Raw genomic sequence first — 14,563 nt, 5'->3', positions numbered from 1 at the left:
GATCCTATCGGGAGAAAATAGCTGTAAGTAGCTGGGGCTGGCTACACGTAACGATAGCAAGGCTTTTTAATGAAGCAATGCAGCTATTGTGGCCAGAAGACATAAAATTTGACAATGTTCTTCTCTTGACAGATGCTGCAGCTTACATGCAGTGGTCTTGCCGTTAGCTACCCCAAAATGGTGCACGTTACATGTGTGGCGCATGCGTTGCGTAGAATATGTGAAAAGATAAGAGCTCTTTATCCCAATGTCGATAAACTGGTTTCAAATGGGAAGAAAGTTTTTATCAAGTCGCCTAGAAGAATAGACATTTTTAAACAAAAATGTCCTGAGGTTCTCCTTCCCCCTACACCTGTAGTTACGCGATGCAGATGTTATGCCCAGAACTTTGAAAAAAATTGTATCTGTTGTAAATGATCTCGACAAAGAAGAATTCTGCAAGAACTGTTGATGGAGCCCTCCTTAAAAGTCGAATTGGCATACATCTCAACAAACCTGTCCATTCTCTCTAATTCCATATGAAAGCTTGAATCGTCCGCGAACACTTTGGCAGCTTCCATTGGTGAAGTCCGTATAGTAGAAACGAAACTGAAAGAACTCACTGGATCTAAATGTCTAAATGTACAGAATTTTTGAAAAAAAAACCAAGGTTTTTAAACATTGTGCCAAATTGCATGTGTTTTGGAAGGAGGTGAAGTAGAGGAAGAGGAAGCTTTGGAAAACTTCAGCGTTAGTGACATTTCGTGCTTCAAATATGCAAGAATTGTTTCTTGTGACGTGGAGCCATCTTTCTCACAATATAAGATGCTTTTTAGAGATAATCGTCACAGATTTACAATGGAGAATTTGGAAAGAACTATGGTGATCCACTGCAACTCTTCCAAAAAATAGCTCGCTAAGAGGTAATCATTTAGAAACTAATTTCAGGTGTTTAAAATGCATGTTATAGTTTGTTTTTGTTACCAAATGTTTTTATTTTTGTCACATATTTTCCTGTTTTTATCACATATTTTCAACATTTATGACACATAAAAAATAAATATTTCTGAGTTTTTTAGCACATAAAGTTCCGTTCCCTAGTAATCAGTAACAGATGGACGGTTTTCTCAACAGCGGGAGGAAGGGCACACGTGGAGGCAAACGGATTTTTCGGAAAGGGCTTGTGTCCCCTGGCCCCTTTAGCATTGCCACTGAGCAGAAAACGTTACTCGTATATTTGATTTCTGTTTTACATAAACATTGTGAGAGTCATTGGATTTACAGTACAGCTTGGTGACAAATAGTGCTTTGATATTAGTATGTGTGCCGACTTCCGCGGCGAAGTGGTTGGCACATCACCAGGTACGACACCATGGCAGGAGTCCCGGGTTCAAAACCCAGACGTTCTTTGTGAGTGTCTCTTAATCAATTTCAACATATCACTCATCTCCACCATCGCGATTAGCCAAAAGTGGCAGAAAAGCGAAAAATAAATAAATAAATATTGTGTACCCAAAGTGTGAAATAGCTATTATAATATTAACAAACAGGACGAAACCAGCAACACTTATTTCTGAAACTTTTGGTAGCAAGGCTTTAAGGAATATATCAGATTCTTAGAATATTAAGAAGCATTTTTTTGCGCAGGTGGTGATACAAACGAGCGAAGTTTATACGTTTTCGTTCTAAAAAGTTAAGTATGCAAAAAAGGTAAATGTTAAAGTGCTCCCCTGTGTTATGCACCACGCCAAGTAGGCGTATAGGGAGTTTGGGGTTAGGGCCCGACACTTTCTTGATCACGACCGAAGGTGGGGGTGATGTGATCAGCACCACGCCCCTGGTCGCCCTTACCCCCCAGACTTTCCTTCAGGTACCCACTTTATACGACGCTGGGTGGGCGCCGGAGCCGCTTGAACAGGTGGGAAAAATCCCGGTTCTGCCCCGCAGAGGATCGAACCCGGGTCTCTCTCATGGTAGTCAGACGTCCTAACGACTGAGCTGCCGCGGCATTAAGTATGCATCCTACAATATTACCTTTCTTCGAGGATTGATTTGTTTTATTTTACTTCGCTTTTCTGTCACTTTGGCTAATCGCTAAAATGAAGTTGAGTGATGATATGATGGAATTGAAGAACATCCACGGCCAGGTCGGGATTCGAACCTGGGCTCCCTGTGCTAACCACTCCGCCACGAAGGTCGGCACATTTCCTTAAAATTTATCTAAATCGACTAAAGTAATCAATCGCCAGCTCTTGAAAGTAAGGAGTTACTTGTAACGCAAATAGAAGTAACAGTTACTGTTTCGAGTAACGTTAACTGTAACTAGTTACTTTTTGAAATCAGTAACTATAACATATTTACGTTTTCCAAGTAACTAGTAACGAAAACATGTGCCTTGAAACAAATGCTTCCCTGACAATATGGACAAGTTAAATATTAAAACCGTGGGAAAATGTTACACTTGCATCGTACCTTAAAAACGGTCGTGGTTATTTTATATAAGTAGTTACTAGTTGAATGGAAGTGGGTCTTATACTGCCATTTCTCTATTTAACTTCTTACAGGGTGTATATGTAGATAAACATAAGTTTAAGAAATAGCAAGTACATGTACGACATGACAGTTTGTGAATTTCTACAATGATAAAATGTCATTCATGAAGATGTTCAATTACTTTTTGATAAAATGCTTAGCCTATGGGGTAATAAATACGATATACGAGAGCCAAAATTCTTCAAAATGGCAGAACGAAATTTTACCCCACCACATTCATAAAGGGTCATGACAGTGTGCAAATTAAGCTTTTTAGTTTTTAGGAGGTGCCGTATTTGTATTTCATTTCAGGGGGGGTAGTGTTTTTTCAGGTATGCAAATTTGTATATGCAACCAGTTAGAAAACTGTAATATTGCCTTACAGTTCTTAAGTACCTACTAAATACATTAAATGTTATGATATCATTTAGAAACCGTATATGTACATCCTAAAAACACCCTAACCCATACACAAAAGTATATATTAAACTGGTAAGGCCGAGAATACTTGAACAAATATCAATCACTCTATCAATCAACTCAATGAGGCATGTTGCTAAAAATATTGATAACGAAGAAAGCTGGCGAAATGAGTTCTTTCTGCCACGGCGGTAGACTCTTGCAGTTCATTTGACAATGTACAGAGCATCAGCGTTAGTTTGAGAGTTTTTTGCACACGACGACAATCATCTTCTATATACAGGCTGAGTCAAAATTATGTGAACGCTCAGAGTTTTCGTTATAGAAAAGATTGTTCACATAATTTTGACTCACCCTGTATATAAAAATGTATGTATGTGTGTATATATGTATGTATGATTGTTCCGGCATAACTCTCGAACGCCTGGAGCAATTTCAACCAAACTTGGTACACATATGACTTACAATCTGGAAAGAAATACTGTGGGGGTAAGACACCCCTCTCACTCCTAGGGGTGGGGGTGGGAAGGGGTGGCATATAAAAATAATCGAAAACGACCGATATTAGTGTGGAATCCATAGCTTTCGGGGTCGCTAAGATGAATAGTGACATTCCCAAAGCCGTTCAATTTATTTATTCTTGCTCCTGGAGGTGAAACTAAAAGTGTTGTTTATAATCACGTTTTGAGTTAAATTAATATTATAGTGAATATGTAAATAAAATTAGTTTTATTTTACACTACACTTATAATTCATTATTTTCCTCTCTAATAGAAGATTGGGATAAGTAAATACCCCTGCAACGCAAGGTAAACAAATAAAGAATGGGATATCTAAAAATAGAACTTCAAATAGGATGCAATTGTTTTAAAGGTTAACTAAGTGTTTTCCCGGACGATTTTTTAGTGGTGTCTATTCCATAGTTAAGAAATGGTATACTATATACTTTCAATTTCATTTTCTTTGGCGGGGATAAGAGTCCTTGGCAGGGATTGAAAAACATCTGCTGGGGATAACATTTTTTGTGGTGGGGAATCCCCAGCACCCCCCTTCGATAATTCGCACACTGGTTACGGGTAGATATGAATTTGATTTGGAGGTTGAAAATCTCCGCTGATGGCTGAGGAAGCTAATTTTAAACCTTTATATATATATATATATACAGGGTGTTTCTAAAGGTCGTTTACAACGCTTGGGAGGTGATTCCTCACACGAAAACAAGCAAAAAGTCTAAGTTCCATTTTTACGACTGAGGCTTCGTTTCCGAGATAGGAGCCTCGCAAAAGGTGACAAAGTGAACGTCACACCTGACTGGGACGAATACTATAACAGATAGAGAGGCGGTTCCAAGGGAATCATAAAGGAATCGTATGTGCTCAGTCCGGAAGTCACTATGAAAAGTTCACTGCACGCATGCGCAATGGAGTCCTCAAAGGAATTGGGGATTTCCAGCAAGAACAATACATGGAAAGGGTATGTAACGCAGCAAGAAGGACCGTGACAATGAGAAATGCGTTCAAGACAACACATCCCGACCTCAAACATCAAAACATGAGCACCGAACACAAAATCCGAAAAGTTGAGCACGGTTGCATACCCCAGTTACACGCGAGGAATGAACGAATCATGTCATGTGGCATACGAGAGACACATTACTCCACCAGGAGGAGGGAAAGAAAAACACAATATCAGATGATTGCGACAACGTGTATTTTTACACGCGACAACTACGTAATATCACCCCACACACACACACAACAAACAACAAATGCTACAATATCTTACGCACAGACAGTCCCTGTCACTGTACACCAACTGAAGATGTCACTTTCACCACACAATGGGGGTGGGGAGCAATACCAAGAGTGTTCTCACTGAGATTTGCCGAGGGCAATAATCACAGACGGTTTTCAAAATGTCTGCCGTTTACTTCTACGCAGAGATGACAGCGACGAATCAAGGATTGTCGAGTACGAGCAAACAAGCCAGGTGTATCTGCTATAGTGGAACCACAAGCAAAACAACCTGCGCAGACCCGCGACTCCTGTGCACCGTACTCCCGCGAGTAGAGGAGGGGGAGAGTGGACCATGCTTCCTTATGGCCCGAGGTGGAGGGAAGAAGGGAAAGCTCCGCGGGGACTTTTCGTCTCAAGGTTTTTTTCCTTGTGGTCGATCTGTACAGTCGCGGCGGCGACGTTGATGCGAGCAACGAGGTCCTCAGCTGATGTGACAGGTGTTTCGTATACGAGGGTTTTCATTTCTCCCCATAAGAAAAAATTGAGAGGGTTGAGATCTGGCAACCTCGGTGGCCAAGACACAGGCTCATCCCTACCAATGAACCTATTGCGAAACACGTCATGCAGGAAATGTCGTACATTACGATCGAAATGAGCTGGTGCCCCATCTTGTTGGTACCACCTTTCTTGCCGCAGTGCCAAAGGTACGGTCTCCAACAGTTCAGGCAGAACCTGACTAAGAAATGCATGATACGTGCGACCATTCAGGCGAACAGGGAGAATGTATGGTCCAATTAAATGATCATGTACTATCCCGCACCACACATTCACTGAAAACCTGTGCTGGTGATGGGCCACAAAAAGTGCATGTGGGTTGTCAAAGTTCCATACATGACTGTTTCTACTATTGAAGACATCCATCCTGGTGAAAATGGCTTCATCTGTCCACAATACGTTTGCCCCGAAGTGAGGGTTTGTGTCCAGCTGATGCAACAACCATTGGCAAAACTCCATACGAGGGCGAAAGTCACGAGGTAACAGTTCTTGTACTTTCTGCAGTTTAAAAGGGTGCATTCCTTCCTCTGACAACACTCGCCAAACATTCACATGAGACGTGTTTCGTGCCCGAGCAAGCACTCGCGTACTGGTGCCAGGATGTTCTGCGACCGATGTTAACACATCTTCTGTAAACTGATGTGTGCGTACACTTCGGGGTCTTCCAACTTCTTGCCGCGGTGGTAACACTGACCCTGTTTTACGCAGTCGACTGTCCACTACCTGAAAGAAGGTGTGAGACGGTAAACGTCTATGTGGAAAGCGTTCTCCATAAAGACGCCTTGCCTTACGGTTATTACCACGTGCCTCCCCATACATGAGATGCATGTCTGCTAGCTGCTGGGTCGTATACGCAGCCATCTGTGTAATAGGGAGCTGGAACTGCAAAGTATCGTTTTTGTTTAACACTGGCACACTGCACAAATTGGTCGTATCACCGTACGAACACCACAGACCAATTGTAGCGATACTTGACTTGCCCACTCCACCACGTCAACTTCTTTCAATACAACACACTAGTACTCTTCAATGCGTATGACAACCTAGAGCGAACTGCTGATCATATCCCAGCACATGTAACACGACTGGAACGACTGCCGGAGAGAACCAACCCTTCGAGCTCCACTCGCGGGAACAGCAGTCATGAAAGTCAAACGTAGACTACGAGAGCCAGACTTGCCTGTGCAGCGCTTCCAAAACTGGTCTCTTTTACGTCACAATGATCGCATGCGAACACTTTTGGTATTGCTCCCCACCCCCTTTGTGTGTTTGAAAGTGACATCTTCAGTTGGTGTACAGTGACACGCACTGTCTGTGCATAAGACATTGTAGCATTTGCTGTTTGTTGTGTGTGTGTGGGGGGGGGGGGATATTACGTAGTTGTCGCGTGTAAAAATACACGTTGTCGCAATCATCTGATATTGTGTTTTTCTTTCCCTCCTCCTGGTGGAGTAATGTGTCTCTCGTATGCCACATGACATGATTCGTTCATTCCTCGCGTGTAACTGGGGTATGCAACCGTGCTCAACTTTTCGGATTTTGTGTTCGGTGCTCATGTTTTGATGTTTGAGGTCGGGATGTGTTGTCTTGAACGCATTTCTCATTGTCACGGTCCTTCTTGCTGCGTTACATACCCTTTCCATGTATTGTTCTTGCTGGAAATCCCCAATTCCTTTGAGGACTCCATTGCGCATGCGTGCAGTGAACTTTTCATAGTGACTTCCGGACTGAGCACATACGATTCCTTTATGATTCCCTTGGAACCGCCTCTCTATCTGTTATAGTATTCGTCCCAGTCAGGTGTGACGTTCACTTTGTCACCTTTTGCGAGGCTCCTATCTCGGAAACGAAGCCTCAGTCGTAAAAATGGAACTTAGACTTTTTGCTTGTTTTCGTGTGAGGAATCACCTCCCAAGCGTTGTAAACGACCTTTAGAAACACCCTGTATATATATATATATATATATTACATTAGACTAAGAAACCAAGTTCATTCGTGACCTTATTTAACTCAGTATTAATTATAAACTTACGTATTTTAAAGAATACTAGCCAATTACTTAATGTTATTTTGTTATTATTTACTAGGTAATGGTGTGTGGAGCGTTCAATTAGATCCTCATGATCAAGGGGGACCCTACACACTTACTGCAGTTCAGGATTCAACGGTACGTTCATTTGTATTTTCTTTATTAGAGTCGCTTTTCTTCGACTTTTTGGCTAATCGCGACGATGAGGATGAGTTTTGGTTTGAAGAAATTGATGAAGGTACAGGCACAAAGAATATCCATGCCCAAACCGGGACTCGAACCCGGAAACTTCTGTGGCGAGTTAGAAAGTCAACCTCTTAAGGTGGTTTACACACCGAGCCGGTAACAGGTAAGTTTATTTGTTTGTAGTTCATGAGTAATGAGTAATAGGGTGCGAAATCATTGAAACCTGGTGGGGGAGAAAGTTCTTAATCTACAAACCTCCTCACCACATATGTGTATTATTAAAAGTAAAAATGAAATACTCAATTAAAATATATTATTATTATTATTATTATTATTATTATTAATTACATGAAGGAAATTAATATGTTACTTTCATACATATCAGATATTGCAAAGCAGCTAACTAATTCCTTTAGTAACTTTTTAAAGATGTTAAAAAAATATGAAATAGTCGAAGTGGTTTTATTCTGTGTAAGTTTTTGTTTAGTTTGTGCTTTATGTTAATGTAATTCAATTAGCTTTCATAGTTATTATTTTCTTGCATTCTTCTTTTACTTTAATTGCGCGTCTTGATGTAGATTTGTTAATGATCTCTTGAGAGAGAATGCATTCAATACTCACAACTACACTAATTTGTGTGTGTTTTCGATATTATTCTTAGTAAAGTATATTTCAAATTGAAAGTAATTGCTTATCTTTTGTTTGTTATAACAGAAACTAACCCCCCCCCGGAAATTTTTGGTGGAGGGGATTTTTGAGGCCAACATGGTTGTTGCTGGGGAAATCCTCCCGTTACCCCAGGATTTCGCACCCTGGTAATAGGAAAATAAGAATGTTATTTTCGAACATAAAGTTGGTGGAATTTCTCTAGAGTTATATAATATACGTATGGTGCATTTCTGTGTATTTGGTATTTTTGGTAATTATATAAAGGCAGAAACAACTAGGGCTGAGCCGATATCACTCTGAACAGATACCTATACCCTTCCCGATTCCCACCGATAACGATGTTTAATAATTGTAATAATTAAAAGTGGTTCAAAATATCGACCAATATTGGTGGGATAAGTATTATACAATTTGCATCAATTTACCAAGATATTTGCTTTACAGTATTCAAGAACTACATCAGAATGTTAAAGTAGATCAGTGGTTACCAAAGTGTGCGTCGCTGGTTTACAGGGGCTCAGCAAAATATTCCAATATTTTCATTGAAATAACACTTACTTGTTAGTCTACACGTGGCAAATTCAATTAATTATATAATTGTTCTAAATATGTACTTATTTAGTACTTTTTACATGTAAAATATTTCTTAATGTTTTAACTTAAGGTAAACAAACTAACCACACTGATCGTTGCCTACATTTTGACTTGGGCCACAGAAAAATCTTTAAACACTATGAGCAAATGAAATAGTTTGGGAACACCTGAAGTAGATGTGACGTATCACAAAATCCAGATTTTCGCGCAGAATTGGTGCAAAATATGAAGAAAGTTAGAATTGTTCATAATTTCCAGGATAATTTGACTCCGCGAAAGTGTCATTTTGGCGGACCACGTGAGATGTGAAAGACCAAGATGGTGGAAAAGTATCTGGTATCGGCTCAGTCCTAGAAATAACAGTACCTTAAGTGCGATTAAGGATATATGTGTACGTACATGGTTTGAAGATTTGCTGATACAATAACGCTGAAGATCAATTTCGATTTTGTGAGAAGTATGAAAACATGTGACTGTCTTTCAGGGCGAAAGCGTTGAATTGCAGGATGTGCTCTATGGAGACGTGTGGTTGTGCAGCGGACAAAGTAACATGGAGTTTAACATGAACAGCGTAAGTACACGGATAAATCTTGTTTCTGATCAGGCTTGGCGAAATTTATGTTTCTTTTAAAGGAAACAAAACAAACAGTTTCTTTGTTCTAAACATGTTTTAAAAAGTGTTTTAAACAAGAACGGAAAAACCATTTTTCAAAACTAATAAAATGTTTAAAACATAATGCCAAGAAGACTTATTTTCTAAGAATAATGATTAATAAGGAATCTATTAATCATCGAAGGATGGACTGTGTTCCTATTACAAAGGAAACAGTTAACTAACTTCTTACAATACCATTTAGGTTAGTCTAAAATCTCGCATGTAGGCTGTTCGAGAAGCTTCAACTAACCCACAGTTGCCAGGTCCCACTGAGTCCACGTGGTAGCTGGTGTTTTTTTAAAATATTTTTTTATCGTCAATGCAAATAATACTAAATTTTGACATTAACAATAATGTGCACATTTTGCAGTGTATTAGGAGAGGAACAAAACGGTTTCATCCATGTAGTATTCAATTTCAAAAATATTTTAAACACCTGCAAAAAGAACATAGAAAGGTGTTTTAAAAGTGACCCACGAGTATTCATCATGAATATGTTTCTTTGTTAATTCAATATACATTTTCAGCCACATAACAGATTTGTATGACAGTAAACAAAATGACACGCACTGAATGAAAAAGCATAGATACAAACCAAGCAAATATGGGTGTGTGGGATCCATAAGTAGTGTAAAATACTATGGGATGAGCACAAAAATCATACAAATGAAGAGCTCATATGATTAAACAGATTGATTTGGCTATACTTAAAACAATGTCAAGATGTTTATATGAATCAATTGGCCAAGTATGCACACAGTTAAATCTAAAGAATCTTGAGCCCTAGTGTACAAATGAAGAATTACAGTGTACAAATGAAGAAACCTCAACAGATTGATTTGGCCATGTATGCAAGAGCTGAATCTGTGAGATTGTTGTTTGTAAGCCTGCTAAAGATATCTAATACAATACAGGATTACCTTGGACAAAGGCAGGCTGCAAATTGAACTGTTACCTGTTTTCTTCCTAATCTTTGATCAGTTTTATGCCCGGGGCAGTAATTACTTAGCTCAGAAATACATTAGTCTGTCAGACAGTTTCGATCGGGAAGATTGATGCATTGCTTGACCTGGTAATAAATTATGCAGGCTTGGGCGCTTTCATATTCCATTATTGCTGGCACGCATCGGAGATAATCTACACAGAAAAAAATAAGCTGAAAGGGGGCATTATTGATATTTCTGTGCAATTCTAGGGAAAATTCCCTTTGCATGATAGCATGCAGGCCTGACACATGCCATTGACTCCAATTCACTGGAAGGGCATGAAACTTTAATTGATATTTCTGTGTAATAGGGGAAATTCTTACTAAAAGGACATTACTCCTTTGCATGACAGCATGCAGACCTGGCTCCAATCCTAGAAGTCTTTGCTCTGAAATAATATATACACACGTGAGACTTTGAGAATATTCACTGCAAGTCCAAAGTCCAACTTTGACTGTATTAGCTGATATCCAGCTCATAGCTCCTGGGTCTGATACTCAGTAGAGCGTGGGCATAGCCCCATGGCTTATATGCCTTGTAATCAAAGGCTCCCGGGTTTGAGACCTCCCTATGGTGAAGTGTTAATATTGCTGCCTTGTAATCAAGAGCTCCCGGGTCTGATACCTGGTAGAGTGTGTGGGCCTCCCTGATGGCATAGTGTTGGTATTATTGCCTTGTAATCAAGAGGCTCCCGGGTTTGAGGCCTGGTAGAGTGTGTGAGATTGAAATACATGTGGCAGAATAATATCCCCACACGTGAGACTTTGAGAATATTCACTGCATGTCCAAAGTCCAACTTTGACTGTATTTAGATGATATCCAGCTGATAGCTCCCGGGTTTGATACCTGGTAAAGTGTGTTATACAACAGCATAATAGAGCAAAACTACTCTATATTGAGGATCACCAGAGCCTAGTTATTGCTGTTGTCTGGGTATAAAAGCACCAGCTCAGCCACTAACTGCTGTTATAATTGTTTTGGCTTACTATCCATAGTTCTGTTTTTTTTTGACCAAGAAATTTTATATAAATAAACAATAAAAATGCCAAACTTGAAATATTGTAATCAATGCAATAAAAATATATCTAGTTCTAATTGGGCTAGGCACCGGCATAATTGTGATCCTAAGAAATGCAGAAAGGCTACTAAATTGTGCCCAAGATGCCATAAAATATTAAGCAAAGCATATTACAATAGGCATACGTGTACTTGTTATGTACAGTCATCAACATTGCCCTCACAGCCATCTACATCTGGTCTGAAAAGGAAGCTTGAAACACCTGTTAATGCTAGAGCAGCAAAGCAGCCACGCTATAGCAGTTTTGCTGGCCAACTTAGGGATTACAGTTTTGTATCAGAGCCAAGATGTGACATTAAGAATTTTTTGAACAGTATAAATCCTGATGTGCAGGCAATTCTAAATGCACAAAATGGCTCTTATAAGCTGTCCCTCAAATTGTTTACACAATATAAGAAACCAAATGGCACAAAATTTACACAGCACCACATAACAGAAACTGTAGCTATATATTCAAATACAAATTCAGACAAAATAATAAGCAGTTTGATAGATCAATTGAATATTAAACACTCTGAATTTGCTGCAAAAGAATCAGGATGGAGCCTATGTGGATCTCCACACAAGTTATATATTAATATTTCGGAATTCAGCCCATTACATGGTTCTACATATCTGCCATTACCTGCCAATATCAAAAACAAGAAAGCCGTGGTTAACATAGAAAATAACGATGAGAAATGTTTTCTGTGGTGTATTTTAGCTGCTTTGTATCCAGTTTTAAGGAATCCTCAGAGAATAACTTATTATAAACAATATGAACACAATTTTGATGATGCTATGGAGGGCTTAGAATATCCAATGTCTGTTCAGAATATTGATAAATTTGAAAAAAAAAAAAGGCCAGGGATATCAATGGTAAACAATTATCTATTAACGTTTTTATTTGTTCTACTGGCCGTGGCAATTGCTTGATAGATCCTCTCAGAATCAGTACACTTGATGATGATTCTGCTGTTCCGATTGATCTGCTCTTAATTGAAGAGGATGGCACATATCATTACACTCTGATACACAGTCTTGAAGCTTTAGTCAGAAAACAACTAGACAAATCTAATACAATATTCAAGTTGTGTAGAAGATGTTTGACTGTATTTGATGGTCAAAAAATAATAAATGGGGTTCGGGAACAAAATGCAGAAATTGCTAAAAACAAGTTAATTGAACATTTAAAATACTGTGGCAACCATAAACCTGTTCATAGGGTGATGCCTAATCCAAGTGAAAATGCCAAATTCAAAAAATTTGAAGCCTTGTTGGAACACCCAGCATATATAGTCTGTGATTTTGAATCAAACCTCAAACCCCTTGCATTATGCAGCCCAGATCCTGATGAATCTTCAATTACATCATTCCAGTTACATGAGCCTTCTAGTTTTTATTATGTGGTTGTACAGGATGGTGTTGTTAGTGAAGAATATTTATACATGGGACCAGATGCCATCAAAGAATTTGCACATAGAATAGAAAATGAATGCCATGACATAGCATCTAATGCCTTATTAAAATCAAAACCTATGTTGCCTTTAACAGAGGATCAGATTGAAGATTTCAACAATGCAGAAAAATGCCCGGTATGTGATTCTGAATTTTCAGATACAAATATCAAGGTGCATCACCATTCTCATACAGATGGTAAATTCAAAATGGCCGTGTGTAATAGCTGTAATATTAAGATCCAGAGGCCAAAATGTGTCCCTATATTTTGCCATGGTGCATCGAATTATGATTTTCATCATCTGATCAGGTACGAGGGGTTTGACAAGCAGAATTTAAATAATTTAGCAGAAAATGATGAGAAATATATAGCTATTAGCAAGATAATTAACGTTAATGGTGTTCCCATTCACTTAAGATTTCTTGATTCATACAGAATTCTGTCGGCTAGCCTGGCTACTCTGGCCAATCAATTATCTGATGATCAATTCAAAATCACATGTGCTTTGTTTCCAAATCAGGACCTGAAAGTAATTAGGCGGAAGGGTGTATACCCATATGACTATGTTACAGATTTTTCTAAATTTGATGAGTGTTCTCTGCCACCACAACAAGCATTCTACAGTAAACTCAGGGCATCTGGAATTACTGATGATGATTATCACCATGCCCAGTTGATGTGGAGCAACTTAAAATGCCAGACATTTGGTGATTATCATAAGGCATATTTAAAACTTGATGTGACTCTCTTAGCTGATATACTTCAGGCATTTAGAAAATCTAAAATTTAAAAAATTTAAAAAATTTCAGAGCAAAGACTTCTAGGATTGGAGCCAGGTCTGCATGCTGTCATGCAAAGGAGTAATGTCCTTTTAGTAAGAATTTCCCCTATTACACAGAAATATCAATTAAAGTTTCATGCCCTTCCAGTGAATTGGAGTCAATGGCATGTGTCAGGCCTGCATGCTATCATGCAAAGGGAATTTTCCCTAGAATTGCACAGAAATATCAATAATGCCCCCTTTCAGCTTATTTTTTTCTGTGTAGATTATCTCCGATGCGTGCCAGCAATAATGGAATATGAAAGCGCCCAAGCCTGCATAATTTATTACCAGGTCAAGCAATGCATCAATCTTCCCGATCGAAACTGTCTGACAGACTAATGTATTTCTGAGCTAAGTAATTACTGCCCCGGGCATAAAACTGATCAAAGATTAGGAAGAAAACAGGTAACAGTTCAATTTGCAGCCTGCCTTTGTCCAAGGTAATCCTGTATTGTATTAGATATCTTTAGCAGGCTTACAAACAACAATCTCACAGATTCAGCTTTTGCATACATGGCCAAATCAATCTGTTTAGTTTTCTTCATTTGTACACTGTAATTCTTCATTTGTACACTAGGGCTCAAGATTCTTTAGATTTAACTGTGTGCACACTTGGCCAATTGATTCATATAGACATCTTGACATTGTTTTAAGTATAGCCAAATCAATCTGTTTAATCATATGAGCTCTTCATTTGTACACTGTGCAATTCTTCATTTGTACACTAGGGCTCAAGATTCTTTAGATTTAACTGTGTGCACACTTTGCCAATTGATTCATATAGACATCTTGACATTGTTTTAAGTATAGCCAAATCAATCTGGTTAATCATATGAGCTCTTCATTTGTACACTGTGCAATTCTTCATTTGTACACTAGGGCT

At 38.9% G+C, this 14,563-nt stretch overlaps 1 protein-coding gene across 1 annotated transcript in view; it reads left to right on the top strand.

The window, feature by feature from the left end:
* The window catches only part of LOC146004605 (sialate O-acetylesterase-like), a 67,485-nt gene that overhangs the window by 9,856 nt on the left and 43,066 nt on the right, over positions 1–14,563 (top strand). Inside the window, exons 4-5 of the mRNA XM_083143479.1 lie at positions 7,310–7,389; positions 9,185–9,271. Of these exons, the coding sequence (XP_082999605.1) occupies positions 7,310–7,389; positions 9,185–9,271 (167 nt within the window). The remainder of the gene's footprint in view (positions 1–7,309; positions 7,390–9,184; positions 9,272–14,563) is intronic.

Source organism: Lepisma saccharinum, chromosome 22, assembly GCF_977018435.1.
Source record: "Lepisma saccharinum chromosome 22, izLepSacc3.1, whole genome shotgun sequence".
In the NCBI taxonomy this organism is placed as follows: Eukaryota; Metazoa; Arthropoda; class Insecta; order Zygentoma; family Lepismatidae; genus Lepisma; species Lepisma saccharinum.
This window is presented reverse-complemented; position numbering and strand designations above follow the sequence as displayed.